Raw genomic sequence first — 14,850 nt, forward strand, 5'->3', positions numbered from 1 at the left:
GACTTGGGAGACCATTTCCCCCAAACCACAGTCTATTTGGAGATGCTAGGAATTCAGCCAGGGACCTTCTGCTAGTAAAGTAAATGGAAAGAAGATGGAAGATACTGTCAAACTCCAACTCTCATCAGCCTTAGTAGCATAGTCAATGGTCAGGGAAGATGAGAGTCATAGTCCAGAAGATGGTATTATCAACGTATATTTATTGTACAATACCTGACAAATGTGTTGTATCCTGGCTTTGTGCACACAACTGGAAAATGGTGAGCAACAAATCTTCTGATGATGGCATCAACAAGCATCCTTTAACTGAGCTGAAAAAGTTAGAGGCTATGTCACAGATGAAAGACACCGAAGGTTCTGTGTTTCCAGCTTCTGAAAGATCCTTTGCTTTAGACAGAGCTGCTTGAAGTTTATCGATAATCCTTTTAACATAAACTTCACCAATCAAGGACTCTATTGATTAAAAAAAAAGGCACATTTTAAGTTACTCCATGATCAATGTGTGCATGCTGAAATTACAGTGCTTACAGCCTGAGGAAACTGGACCAGCAGCTCTGAGATTCTTCCTTTGGCAGATAAGTAGGTAATACTGAACTGTATTTGTTTAGCTATAAGCCATAAAAAAATAGAAAACAAAAAACACATGTAGCATTGAGTAGCAATTTAGCTCTCAATTTCCTGGTCCCCAACACAAATAATGAAAATTATGTTACTTTGTGTGTTCCTTTATCAAACAGCAAAAAGCAAACAAACTTACTAGGTGAAACAAAGTTCTCCCTGAAACTAAACTCCAACAAATATTTTTCATGGGGATCTTTATAAAGTGGGCACTGAATAATGCAATGAACAATATCCTCTGTGGCGGTTTTACAAAATGTGTTGTCTGAAGCATAATTTCTTACAATGACCATCCAAAAAAGCAGAGGGCATCATATTTAATTTCTGCAAAAGTGTTCCTATGTGGAGCTAAGTTTATCAGATCCAGATAGTTAGTCTTCTGACTTAATGCATGGGTACAGTCGTGAAAATCTCAAGGAATGAAATATTGAGCTTATGAGTCAAATAGTCTTTCCCATGTACAAAAATCCTTAGCTATGGTTCAGATATAGACTTGATCTTGGTCAACTGGATAGCAAGATCTCTGTCAAGTGTATGTTAATCAGCTACTTGCTTTTGGCATTCCATATCTCTGAAGCCCTGAACCTTGGCTTCTTACTGGGATCTTATAAAGAATAAATGCAATATTATATTATTCACCTTAACACCACCATTGTCTCACACTTCCCACCCATGACTAGCCTGTCTGCCAGCTCTGGCAGTTAATTTTATTCTTTCCTCAGGTAAACTGAAGCCACCTACCATTTTTAATAAGCTGAGATAACACCAAGCTTAGTAGAGTCCATCTTTCTGAATGAAAAGATTCTGCTGAAGCTACTGTCGTTTTCAAACTTGTGTTGCACAAGTCATCAGCCAGAGTTACAAGCTTTTCTCCTAACACATCTCCTTTCAGCCAAGCAGAACACAATGAATGTTTCTCCGAGTTTGAACATGCCTAAAACATTAAAAATACCAAAGTATATTTTAGTGGTGGTTTAATTAATGTCCAAATATACTGTACTACTTATTATAAATTATATAGACATGTGTCTATAGTTAATTACCAATTGTGCAAGTGATTCAGTACAGAAAGGGCTTTTTCATCTTAAGCACACACAGAAAATGGGACAGATATTTACATAAAGTGCAATAAAACTCTGTTTAAATAATCTTAAATTCATGCTTCTCTGGATACAAAACTAGTATGTGTAATCTTGAATATACCTTTTGAATTATCTGAAGAAGAATATTCCATTTCAGATCCATCTGAAACAAAAACAGAAAAAATAGAGAACATCAACAATGTGACAAGCAGAAACTTAAAACAATTTGTGTGAAAAGTTTAACATTTATCGCCAATGCAGCATAATGGTTAGAGTACTGGACTAAGGTATGGGAGACCTGGGTTCAAATCTTCCCTAAGTTGAGTTCCTTGCAGGGAAGGTAGGATACAAATACAGTGGTACCTCGGGTTAAGAACTTAATTTGTTCTGGAAGTCCGTTCTTAACCTGAAACTGTTCTTAACCTGAAGCACCACTTTAGCTAAAACTGAGAGGCTTCCTTGCAAGTGGTTCTGCCTGTGGGGAAGCCACATTTCCCCCCTTAAAGTAGCCATGTCGCACTGTCATCAGAAGCATGGCAGGTGGAAATGCGGGACAGAGCCTTCTCATCCTCAAAATCTGCTCCAGGGGGTTGAGAGAGAATATACTGGGCAATTTTGGGGTGCATGGAGAAAGGAGAGGAAGGGGAAGTACTATTGTATAAGTGGATCTCCACTCGTGCTGTGTTGGATGCAACCCTGACTTTCTAAATTTAAATATGACATGACTAAATTAGCATAGGTACAGTGGTGCCTCACAAGACGAAATTAATTCGTTCCGCAAGTTTTTTCTTCTTGCGAGTTTTTCGTCTTGCGAAACACGGTTTCCCATAGGAATGCATTGAAAATCAATCAATGCGCTCCTATGGAGACCGTCCGGGGACAGAGGGGAAGCGCCGCGCGCCTTCCCCTCTGTCCCCTCTTTTGAAGCAAGGGGCGGAGGGGAGAAGATCGCTTCTCCCCGTTGCCGCCCCTTGGTTCAAAAGGGGTCCGGGGACAGAGGGGAAGGCGCGCGCCTTCCCCTCTGTCCCCTCTTTTGAAGGAAGGGACGGCGGGGAGAAGATCGCTTCTCCCCGTTGCCGCCCCTTGGTTCAAAAGGGGTCCGGGGAGAGAGGGGAAGGCGCGCTGCGCTTCCCCGCTATCCCCGGAGCTTGCGGGGCAAGCTTCGTTTTGCGAAGCAAGCCCATAGGGAAATGCGTCTTCCGAAGCGGCTAAGAAAATGAAAAACTCCTTCGTCTAGCGAGTTTTTCGTCTTCCGAGGCGTTCGTCTTGCAGGGCACCACTGTATTAGACATTTTTTTCTTTTCCAATCCTAAATATGCAAAATGTTTCATTTCAAATCTGAATTACATTAGAGAAAACTGAAATTCATAGCCAGCAAGTTAAAACAATTACTAATCCAAACTGTTAAACTTCTCTCACCACCAGTCTACAAAATCATAGCAAACTGAATACAGTGGAACCTTAGGTTGTGAACGTGATCCATGCAGGAGGCACGTTCACAACCTGCAGCATCCACAACCCGCAGCGCTGCGTCTGTGCACATACGTGATGCAATTCAGCGCTTCTGTGCATGCGCAAAGCGTGATTTAGTGCTTCTGTGCATGCGTGAGCGCCAAAACCTGGAAGTAACCCATTCAGGTACTTCTGGGTTTTGGCGCGTCTGTAACCCAAAAACGTGCAACCCGCAGCTACCGCAACCTGAGGTATGACTGTAGTTCAGTCGGTAGGTAAAGCATGAGACTTTTAATCTCAGGGCTGTGGGTCCGAGCCCCTCAATGGGTGAAGGATTCCTGCATTGCAGGGGGTTGGACTAGAATATCCTTGTGGTCCCTTCCAACTCTACAATTCTATGAAACTTATTTTTAAGAAAGTGTACCTTTGTTAAGTCATTTAGAATGTTTTCTCTCTCTGGGGCACTGCTGCAGCAATGGAGGACACTATACAAAATATCAACCAGGAAATCTGTCTCTTTTCTCCAGTCTTCTTTCAGCCAACCAATTAGATTTTCATAGAGAAATTGGATAGAAGGATTTTCATACTGAAGCTTTGCAACTTCCTGAATACTGGTCCTATTCTCCAACAGCACCTGGAAAACTCTACTGGAGGCAAAGTTACTGAGGAGAGCAGAGAGGAACTTTAAGTGCCGGTCAGACCTTTGTTCATTGGTATACACAATACTCAGTTCTGCAAGTTTACAAACTAAATCTTCTAAAGGCTCTTTCTGTAGAGGGGAAAGATGTTGTGCATGAATAAGAGTCCCAGGATCATTGCTGCTTCTCATATCAACAACATTTTCATGTTCAGTGTTGCTTTCAGGTTCATCATCTTCTGCAAACCTGATCTTCACAGCTTTTCTTCTGCTTGGTTTTATCTTATTTTCTGGGTTCTGAAGGATTTGTAGCAAAGAGGACACAGCAGCCAAAGATTTCTCATCTGCGTCTATTACATCAATGTGCCCCACACATATAGCTGAAAGGCCATCCCAAAAGTCCGACAATATTCTCCGGAAAGTGGGAGCAGCTCCATCACCACTTGAAATTTCTGCTCGCATGTTCCAAAAGCGCAAGGCGTCTGCTACCTCAAAAAACAAAGGTCCATTTTGTAACCTGGGCTCTTTAATCACTGTGTCAATGAGGGGAACTAGCTGTAAAGAGAAAATACATTCATTTTAGTGCAGAGATTAAACTAGGGCATGATGTAGAAAATGCTGGAAGTGACCCTTCCTTTTGGTGATTTTCACCCATATACCCAAGTATGGTGAAAAGAGGGTGGGAGAGGGAGAAGTGGGATGTGTCCAGGCTGCAACCTAATTTGCTGTGCTGTTGCCATAGGCAATGAAAATCGTCACAGCAAACAGAAAACTTAACAAAATGGGGGTTGTGAGAAGGAGAAGAGAATGGTATAGCTAGGTCTGCCATACATCCGGGATTTCTGGAATGTGTCCAGTAGAAGTCCCGTTTTTGGGGGTGTTTTTGTAAACACCCAAAGCTTTGGGGTTTGTCTAAAAAGAGCTCAACAGTTCTGGGGTCTTCCTAAGAAAAGCTCAACAACTTTTGAGGTCTCCTGGATGTTAATTTTTGAAAGATGGCAACCTAGGCATAGCTATAGCTATAGCAGCAGCGCGAAAAGCGACAGATAAATATAAATATTCTGAAAGGTATTTACCACACACCTAGTTCATTTAGCTGTTTGCACAATCCTTAGCATCAATGAGCTGGAGGCGATGCACATGAGGAGCTGCCCTCCCCAGTTGATTGACAGGGTGAGGGGAGTGTACTTGCCAGCACCAAACACTGTTTAGCAGATTGAGGGAAGCACAACGGTCGGTCTAAACTGGGCTCCCCACAGTCTGCCAAACAACTAGTTGGGGAGCTCAGGTGAAAACTGTGGGTGGGTGTAAATTTGCCTGTAACTTGAGTAACTCAAGGCAGGCTGTAAGGAATGAGCTAACCGGGGAGTGGGGTGGAGGGAATTTAAGTTGCTGGGTAGCTGGTAGTGAACTTGGAGCCTGTGGGTTGCCCACCTGTGATCTAACATATTTATTTGTTTTAGCCTAGGAAGTATTGCAGTCATAAAGGTGGTGAAGAGGGCCACTTGTGGCTATCTCCTATTCAAATTCCTTGCATCAGAGAGTATTTCAGCCATTTTATTACAGATATTTAGGCAACTGACTAAAATTCAAATTACTAAAAATTATTAGAAGTAATTGATATATTCCCATGAAAAAATACCTGATCATTTATAAGCATTTCTTGAATTTTAATTTCTTCTTCTTCTTCACCTATATTCTGTAGCACTGTAAATCGTAAACATTCCATGAAAGCCGAAAGGATTGCTGAACATTCTGAACGGCTAGCCATAGCTCTTTCAGTCAACAACCTAGACAAACACAAAATTGAGAAACATTATAAATTTCATTTATAGTTTTGAATTCAAATGTAATCAAAGAGCCTGATTTAACTAACAGTTCCCACTAGCAGTTGCCTGCAAGCTTGTGCTGACAGAATGGTCTCCTTAGCGTTATGTTGAATTCTTCCCAATGAATGCTATAGCTTTACACTGTGCTGAAAGTGCACTGATTGGAAAATCAGAAGCACAGAACTAAATTAGAAGAACAAAGAACAACATTTTTAAAATAGTAATCAATATATTACTATGATGGGTGCATTGAAGTATACAGAGCACTGTTGTTTAGCATCTACAATTGTAAAATGTGTTTAAATTATAGGATGCATTTGATTGTGTCACACAGCAGGTGAAGTAGATCTGGGGAGCGAAGGTGAAAAGGGTCTCTCTTCCTGCAACACCAGTGGATACGACCCATTTGGATATTACCCACTATACATTCCCCTTCATTTCCAAACATGTACATGGCGATCTTTAATCAAAAAAGAACTAGTTGTTCATACCCTTGAATTATGGTGGTGAAAAATGTTCTACAATAGTCCAGCCTCGGTTCTGTAATACCATGAGGTATCTTGCTAATGAAAGGCAAGAGATTAGGATATATAATTGTAGCAAGACCACGTCCTCCTTCTCGAAGGACTGCCCATATTTTAGGCAGGACTCCCTTTTTTGCATTCACATGACTCCAACAATCCTACAGAACAACACAAGGTTCAGAAGTAAATTAAAGACTACTCAGCTAGCTTGGAAAGAGCAACCTAACAAATGCATAATCTATTTCATGGAGTGGCCCTCTGGGCCACACTGCAAAAGAAGCATGCTAATTTGACATACTCACAAATTTGAAAGTTAATGAACGTTTTAAGAGACAACAGGAAAATAAATGTTAAGTGAGGTGATATTTAAGCAGAACTTAAACTAGACCTCTTTTCAGGAAGTTAGGGCCTATATAATATTTGCTTCTACATCAAAGTAATGAACTGCAGGGGTCTGCAACCTTTAAGACAAAAAGAGCCACTTGGACCCGTTTCCGAAGAAAAACAACAACCTGGGAGCCGCAAAACCATTGTGACATTTAAAGCATGCGCGCCGCTGCCCTCTGATCTGACAGCGGGCGGGAAGGTGACGTTGGGACGGTGCGTGACTAACGCACGCACCGCCCCCATGCGACATCACAGCCAGTACAGCGCCCGCCACAGTGGGGAGTGTCGGGGTGCACAATGCGCCTCCTCCCCTCACTAGTATCCGCTCTGGAGCCGCGGCAAAGGTGTAAAAGAGCCACGTGCGGCTCCGGAGCCGCAGGTTGCAGACCCCTGACATAGTTTTATGAACTCAATTTTCCACGTTTTTGAAATTAATATTCAGCCAAGTGATCAAACTTTTGCAGAACTACTCAGCCTACATTTCACATATTGCAAGTTGTAATAATTGTGGGTTCTGGGTCTACATAAACAGATCTCCTGAAACTGATCTGTGAATTATCAGTCTAATGAAAGAGTCAAAACGTCAGAGGTTTTTGAGTGTGCTAGCTGAACTAAAGAGAAGCATGCAGTGGGATAAGCTTGTGCCTACGCACTGAATAATATCAATTAATTTTAAAGAAGCATGGTCTGCATACATGGGTAGGCAAACTAAGGACCCTGGGCCGGATCCGGCCCGCAGACGGTCCAGGAATCAGCATGTTTTTACACGAATAGAATGTGTCCTTTTATTTAAAATGCATCTCTGGGTTATTTGTGGGGCAAAGGAATTTGTTCATTTTTTCCCCCTTCAAAATATAGTCCAGCCCCCCACAAGGTCTGAGGGATGGTGGACCGGCCCCCTGCTGAAAAAGTTTGCTGACCCCTGGAAACAAGTCCCTGAGAATTGTGAGAAATAATGCTTCCATTTAGCCCACTGTATTACCTCAATAGCAGTAAGGACATGAAGTGCAGCTTCCCAAAGAGCAGGACAAACAATGGCATCACTGTCATCAATGCTGAGAAGAACCGCTGGGCAAACTCTTGAAGCTTCAGCTTTCATTGACTCAGGAATGTACTGACAAAAAGCAGAAATCAGCCCAAAAAAAGCTGAACGAACCTGAAGGAGAGGAAGGAGAGGGAAATTTAAACATTTTCAAGCAGACACTATGGACTGTAACAGGGTTATGACCTCCATATCTTGGGCAATCCATGTAAAAATTCAGCAATGTACCGTATTTTTTGCTCTATAAGACTCACTTTTTCCCTCCTAAAAAGTAAGGGGAAATGTGTGTGCGTCTTATGGAGCGAATGCAGGCTGCGCAGCTATCTCAGAAGCCAGAACAGCAAGAGGGATTTCTGCTTTCACTGTGCAGCGATCCCTCTTGCTGTTCTGGCTTCTGAGATTCAGATTTTTTTCTTCTTGTTTTCCTCCTCCAAAAACTAGGTGCATCTTGTGGTCTGGTGCGTCTTATAGAGTGAAAAATACGGTATATGAAAAGGCAAAAAAAAAGTGAATGAAAGCAAAGGGTTCAGAACAGATAATCACGACTGACGCCATTTTTAAGATCCGTTTTAGAAAGTGGACAAAAAGATAAACATACCGGTGGTGAGTTGTGCTTCCCGTATTTCCAAAATTTGTTTTGAGTCAGCAGAGGTTTAAGTTTCTCCTCCAATGAACTATTCTCATTACTGGGTAACATACAAATCAATTTCTTTAAAGCTAACAAAGAACATGTCAGAATTCGAAAGAATTTGGCCTCCCTTTCTTCCTCTGGCACAGTTCTATTAAAACAAAAGAATTGAATATATAAGCTATATAGTTTTACAGTTCAGTCATGAACACAATTTTCATATTTGATTTTAAATCATTTGTTAAAAAGGATAGCACAACCTCACTCTGAAAGCTAGTCCCTCTCTGAATATCCCACATTGTACATATACATAAAAATATCAATCTAAGAGGTCTGAGAAACAGCATTAGTCTTAGAAATAATGAAAAGCTTTTTACTAATCATCACTACCAATATTGCACTACCAAATTAAATTCATCTTCTAATTCACTCTAGACATTATATGTCCTTTGTCAGGAAGCAAAATTATAACAATTTTTTTCAAGCATAAGTTCTCACAAGCAAACCAAACTACTAGACCAATCTGCATTGACTGTGAAATATTAAAATATAAAAAGAAGGCAGTGTTCTAAACATACTGTTGCTTTAATCCAGCAGTGCTCTGAAAGCAAGATAGATAGATAGTACACACAAAACTCCCATATATGCAAGGGCTTCTATTTAAGTGGAGGAAGTCTGCTTTATATATATGCACACAAAATTCTGGACAGGGAGAAATGCTTCCCATAATTTGATATAATGGATCTGAAACATGCTTCTAAGTTTTACATATTTATTGTGAATTAATACAAAACAAACATATTTATATAGAGGTACATACAGTGGATCACTTAGTGTATCAGGTGTTTCTTTCAAAAGGTGATCTTGGAGTACCTAGAGAAGAATCAACTAGATGTCCTTAAATGGAAAATAAAATTATGCCATGCTCATAGAAAAGTTAATATTAAGTTTTATAAACCAAAACAATTACATTTTGTTTCTTTCATCTTAGAATTTACAAACTGTAAATCACTTCAAAATTAATGAGGAACAAATGTGTGACTTTGTGTATTTTTCCTTCTTGGTTAAACAAGCTCAACTATGCATGCCAGGAGCATAACAGCTTCTATTTTGATAATATCAGTAGCTACAAGTAAAAATGGCCAACAAGTAAAAATGAATTTGCATTTCTAACACCTTTTCTCTCTCACTAATATTCACTGCCTAAATTGGAGCGTCACAATGCATTATGATGTTTTATGATGGGTATGAGGGGCAGCAAGTCTTGGATTCACACATTCCTGCCTCCCGCTCCTGTGTGGTCAAGAAAATACATAAAAGCTTTTCTTTTGTTTTCAGTAAAATAGCAGCCTTCCTCTTCATCTGAACTGGGGATTGTAGTTTAATACTAAGTCTCAAAACAAGTCAACTTCAAACCATGGGTTATGAAATTGGTTTGTCTTGAAACTAATTATAGTGAAAACAATGATCCTGGTTTTAGACAAAACTTTCCCTGTCCATACTACATCTGAAATAATTAAGAACAGAATATATATTTGATGTAATTCAGAATCAAACTCAAAACTAGAGGTATATCTAATGTGACAACAACAATAACTTATTATTTATACTCTGCCCATCTGGCTGGGTTTCCCCAGCCACTCTGGGCAGCTTCCAACAAAATATTAAAAATACATTAAAACACCAGTCATTAAAAGCTTCCCTAAACAGGGCTGCCTTCAGATGTCTTCTAAACGAAAGATAGTTGTTTATTTCTTTGACATCTGATGGGAGGGCGTTCCACAGGGCGGGCGCCACTACCGAGAAGGCCCTCTGCCTGGTTCTTTTCACTCTTTTAAAAAGCCAAAACGCAACTAACATAAACCTTTAACATAGTCATACAGACTGGAAAACTCACATTCAGAATTTCATCTTTACAAAATACTAAGGCTTCAGGCTGTTTGCTTGGTGGAAAGGCTTTTTCAAATGCCACTTTAGCTGCTGACGCTGCGGGAGAGTAAGTATCACACTGAGCTATCAGCCAGTGTCCCATAAGACTTCTTAAATGAGGAGCCAAATGTTTCTTAACTTTCAAAATAAGCTGCTCAAAAGCTTGCTGTGTTGCTTCTCTGACCCGACGATCATGATCCTACAATAAATATTGGGGGGGAAACTATAGGTAACTATATATATATCAATAAACAGGCATACTATACAGATGTACCACTTAAGAGCTCAGTATTTATATTAGTCTCTCAGTTTCTGGAGCAAAAAATCAAAAGCTACTTGGCATCAATTCTGACATTTAAAAACCAAGGTAAAGGTAGAGGGACCCCTGACCATTAGGTCCAGTCGCGGACGACTCTGGGGTTGTGGCACTCATCTTGCTTTATTGGCCGAGGGAGCCGGCGTACAGCTTCCGGGTCATGTGGCCAGCATGACTAAGCCACTTCTGGTGAACCAGAGCAGCACACGGAAACGCCGTTTACCTTCCTGCCGGAGTGGTACTTATTTATCTACTTGCACTTTGACGTGCTTTCGAACTGCTAGGTTGGCAGGAGCAGGGACAAAGCAATGGGAGCTCACCCCATTGCGGGAATTCGAACCGCCGGCCTTCTGATCGGCAAGCCCTAGGCTCTGTGGTTTAGACCACAGCACCACCCGCGTCCCTAAACCAAGGTATACAATATTATCTCAAGCTTTCCCATACTCCTTTGTAAATATGAGTCGTTCATAAAGCACAAAGTAGTTCTATACCAAGTCACAAACTTTCTTCAAAACTAATCATACCCAGTACAATAGAACCATGCACTGATTTCTTTGACAATTGTCAGAGGTATAAACCTGTCCATATTCACCATAATCCAAGAGTTTAATACTTACAACAGATATTTTACAATAAATTCTAGGCCAATACGGTAGGACTCCTTTAACAATCTCTGTTTCTCTCTCCTTACACATTGTTCCAAATTCTTGCATAGCCTGAAATTAAAAAAGAGAAAATGAGCATGATTTCCAAACACTGATAGTCTATTATCCTTCCCATATGCTTTATGACTGCACTTGTCTCTACACATGCAACTTTAAAGACTGGGGTAACCTTTTTCACATCACTTTCCATCAGCTCTGGATAACTATTTTACAGAACATGCTAAAACCATGTAAGGCCTAAACATAATATAAAAGGAAGGATATCAAGTATTTGTTGAAATCCTCCATTCCTACCCTTCAACTACAATCAGTGCAAGCATATATGCATTTCTTTGTGAGTAAGTCCCACTCAACTCAGTGGGACTTACTTCTGAATATACACATGTATAGGATATACAGCCTGGAACCTTGTGAATCACTTGGTAACCCAAAGACTAAGGGTGAATTCTATCCACATTTACTTGAGAGTAAGTTCAACTGAGTTATAATGGGATTTATATACGAGTAAACAAGCTACATCTCTTGTTGACATACATGGGACTTGCATCATGATATTATACTTAGTTTACATAAGCAAGCCCATCAAGTTTAGATGGACTTAATTCCAAATAAAGTTGCAATCCTAGGCTTGCCTAACCATTAAAATATGCAGCTAAACAAATCACACAATACCATATAGTGCAACAAACCATTTGTTACAAATAAACTGAAAGTAACTGTTTCTTTCTCCGGTGTATTTCTATCCTCATGTTATTTGTCTAAACTTGCTTTAAGTAGCATATCAATAAATAATTACTAGGCATTTAAGAGCAGTACAACCAACCTACTTTCAATTTGGTTGTAACATCTCTCTTGGAAAGTTTTCTCAGCACCATTCGAAAGTCAGCATCCACAAGGCTATCTATTTCTTCAGCGCCTTGAATCGCAGGGACATAGCCTAGGTCACTTGAAGATGTGCCGAAGCCAACAAACCCAGGAACACTTCCTCGTTCTTTGGCAAGAAGTTCTGCTGCTCTACAACTGCTAGAGGGCTATTTTTTTAAAGAAAGGGAGAGAGAGAGAAATGGAGAGCTTACTTTTACAGAACAATTCTAAAATTTCTGTTTACCGACAACCATTTTGGGGCATATTTTTGTGCCCCAACAGCTGCAATTCTTTATCTTATGACTGAAAGAACTAATCCAACTGGCCCAAAACCATTATTCTCATTAGTTGCACTGCTGCTTGTTCAAGTCTTAACCCAACACTTTTTTCTGTGCTCACAACTCTATTCTCTCTAGAAGCCTACATTTTAGATAAATTCCAAAAGAATAGCCATGCAAGTCTGTTATAGCAAAAACGACGAGTCCCGGAATCTTAAAATTATCACAATAATTATATTTGTCCTTAAGCTACTACAGGATTCTTGTTATGTTTACATTTAGAACAGTTTGGACTGCATTGTTGGGGAACTCTCATGTCCATCCCTCTCCTGCCAGATACACACAGTGACCCCGTTAGCACATAACAACAAGCCAAACCAGGGCTTAACAAGAACATGTGAGTGTGAAGGTTCCCAGAGAACAGATCACAATGATTTTAACAATAGGGAAAACAAGAAATGGAGAGCAGGAAGAGGCAAATATAACAAAGCTACAGAAGCTTTGTTCAAACACTGGTCATAGGTAGGAATGAACACACGGGCACAAGAATTGGGAACACACCAGCAAGTCCCATCCCCGATTTCCACACATTCAGCAGATTATGCACAGTGTCCGCACATTCTATTTTTCAAGGATATTTATAAGGGACTGTACTTTTTGCACATATAGACTTTTTGCACTAGTTCCAAAAAATGTGGAGTTCAAAGGTGGGACGAGTAGAGTGTCAGTAAGAAGCCAACCCCCTACTTCCTGCTTGGAATAAACACTTGAACATTGTTGGGGAGGGGGAAATGGGAAACAGGAAGATAATACAGGATGATCTTAAAGCAAAAAAAATCTATGCAGTTAATTGCATTTATGCTTGTTAAAAATCAAGGCTCTGCAGAGCTTCTGGCTACCTTATCCTCACAAGAAACCTGTAAATTGGTTGGGCTGAAGGACTGTGTGAATACAGATAACCATTTAATTGCAGCAACATACTATAAGGTACATGTAAAAAATTGCAGCAACATACTATAAGGTACAGATTGGAAAACTGTCAATCTGTATTGTTGTACAAAGTGATAAGGATAATTTTACCACATTTCAACACCTAACTTAGAAACTTGGGGAGCAGGAGAGTGCTAAAATGCTCCTTAACACTTGATAGGGCAATACAGGTGACAAAATTACCAGTTTGATAATTTACAACTTGGTATACAGCTGCCCCTGTTTATGTGTAGTGATCTGAGCTTCATTGCTAAGCACAGATTGGAACACAAGTCACGTCCAGTACTCTTATCCACCATACCAGGAATATATTACACAGTTAAGTGTGTTAGATTAGCTGTACTCACAGTAATAGCAGGGAAAGAGACTGAAGTAGAAAGGGATGCAGCCATTCTTTATATTACATGTTTATGGCAAAGTGGCGAGGGAAACCGATTCCTGTAAGTTAAAAAACGGAGCCAAGGACAGGGGTTCTTCCGCACTAATTGTCAAATACAAAGTCAAGATCATATGGACGTGGCGCGACGAAAGAAAATCAAGAAGCCCTAGCAAAAAAAAGCTTGTCCTCTGAGAACCGCCGTGCTCCCAACTCTCCTTATTGATTCGAGTGTGATCTGGACACTATTTACAAACTTGCAACTGCTTAAAGGCCTCGGACAGGAAGACTTCATCTTCCCTTTGGAGAGGGTTTTATGATACTTGCGATGGCATACGCCGCCTCTTTCCCCCGCTCCTCCCTGCCCCGACAGACGCTGAATCACGCAGCCCTTGAAAGAGAAGGCTGTGGGAACCAGGCTCTCCTACACGTGTACGCCAAGGGGAAAGCAGGCCCGTGCGGGATGGGGAAAGCTGTTGCCGTTTTGATTCCGTTCCCTCCGGGGGCGAACACATCACATACCCACATGCCCCTCCCTCCCTCACCCGCACGTTGCCCTTCGTTCGCTGCTTGTTCTTGCCTCCCATGGCGGCGGCGGCGGCGGCGGCGGCGGCGAAGTCGGAAGCAAGCAGGCAGCCCGGCCCAAGGCAGCTGGTCCCGGGCAACAGACGTGGGGGAAAGGAGGGACGGCGCTGCTTCCGGGCTCGATGGCGGAGAGGCCGCCCCCGGAGACCGGAGTCTCCTCCCCTCTCGCGCCTCCCTCGCTTATCCTTGCTCTTCCGCCGAATCACGCCTCTCTCATAACCGCTTTGGGAGCTCGAGACGCGGCTCGTGGGGGTTGAGTTCAACCCCGTTTGCCTTCTAGGTCCCAGCCACTTTTATGAGCCTAAATACGGGGCTGTTCTTCCCCCCGGTTCTTCCACTTTCCTCTGTTCTTCCCGCGTGTCGATATTATTAGACTGCAAGCTTCTTCGAGAACATGCAGTCGCCGGATTTACGTATAAGCTTAAACAAACTATAGCTTAGGGCCCCACTCTCTTGGGGGGCCCCCAAAAAAATTAAAGGGGGAAAAAACCTGGATGTACATTTCCAAAATATAAGATAAAAAACAAATACAGTAAAACCTACATACAGCAATAGTGGCAAATGGCTTTAGATACCTGTCAGGTCCATAAATTACCATATAGCATATATTCAACACACACAAAAAAATAACAATTTGTTGTTGACAAA

General features: G+C 41.3%; 1 protein-coding gene across 1 annotated transcript in view; it reads right to left on the reverse strand.

The window, feature by feature from the left end:
• Positions 1 to 14,380, reverse strand: part of LTN1 (listerin E3 ubiquitin protein ligase 1) — a 28,181-nt gene extending 13,801 nt beyond the window's left edge. The window contains exons 1-13 of the mRNA XM_082220667.1: positions 14,163 to 14,380; positions 11,937 to 12,140; positions 11,062 to 11,160; positions 10,097 to 10,327; positions 9,020 to 9,072; positions 8,170 to 8,350; positions 7,512 to 7,685; positions 6,110 to 6,300; positions 5,432 to 5,579; positions 3,577 to 4,344; positions 1,822 to 1,863; positions 1,360 to 1,552; positions 214 to 453 (exon numbers count right to left, since the gene is read on the reverse strand). Of these exons, the coding sequence (XP_082076793.1) occupies positions 214 to 453; positions 1,360 to 1,552; positions 1,822 to 1,863; positions 3,577 to 4,344; positions 5,432 to 5,579; positions 6,110 to 6,300; positions 7,512 to 7,685; positions 8,170 to 8,350; positions 9,020 to 9,072; positions 10,097 to 10,327; positions 11,062 to 11,160; positions 11,937 to 12,140; positions 14,163 to 14,204 (2,566 nt within the window). The 5' untranslated portion in view covers positions 14,205 to 14,380. The remainder of the gene's footprint in view (positions 1 to 213; positions 454 to 1,359; positions 1,553 to 1,821; positions 1,864 to 3,576; positions 4,345 to 5,431; positions 5,580 to 6,109; positions 6,301 to 7,511; positions 7,686 to 8,169; positions 8,351 to 9,019; positions 9,073 to 10,096; positions 10,328 to 11,061; positions 11,161 to 11,936; positions 12,141 to 14,162) is intronic.
• Between the last annotated feature and the right edge of the window lie 470 nt (positions 14,381 to 14,850).

Source organism: Podarcis vaucheri (assembly GCF_965113315.1).
Source record: "Podarcis vaucheri genome assembly, chromosome: 4".
In the NCBI taxonomy this organism is placed as follows: Eukaryota; Metazoa; Chordata; class Lepidosauria; order Squamata; family Lacertidae; genus Podarcis; species Podarcis vaucheri.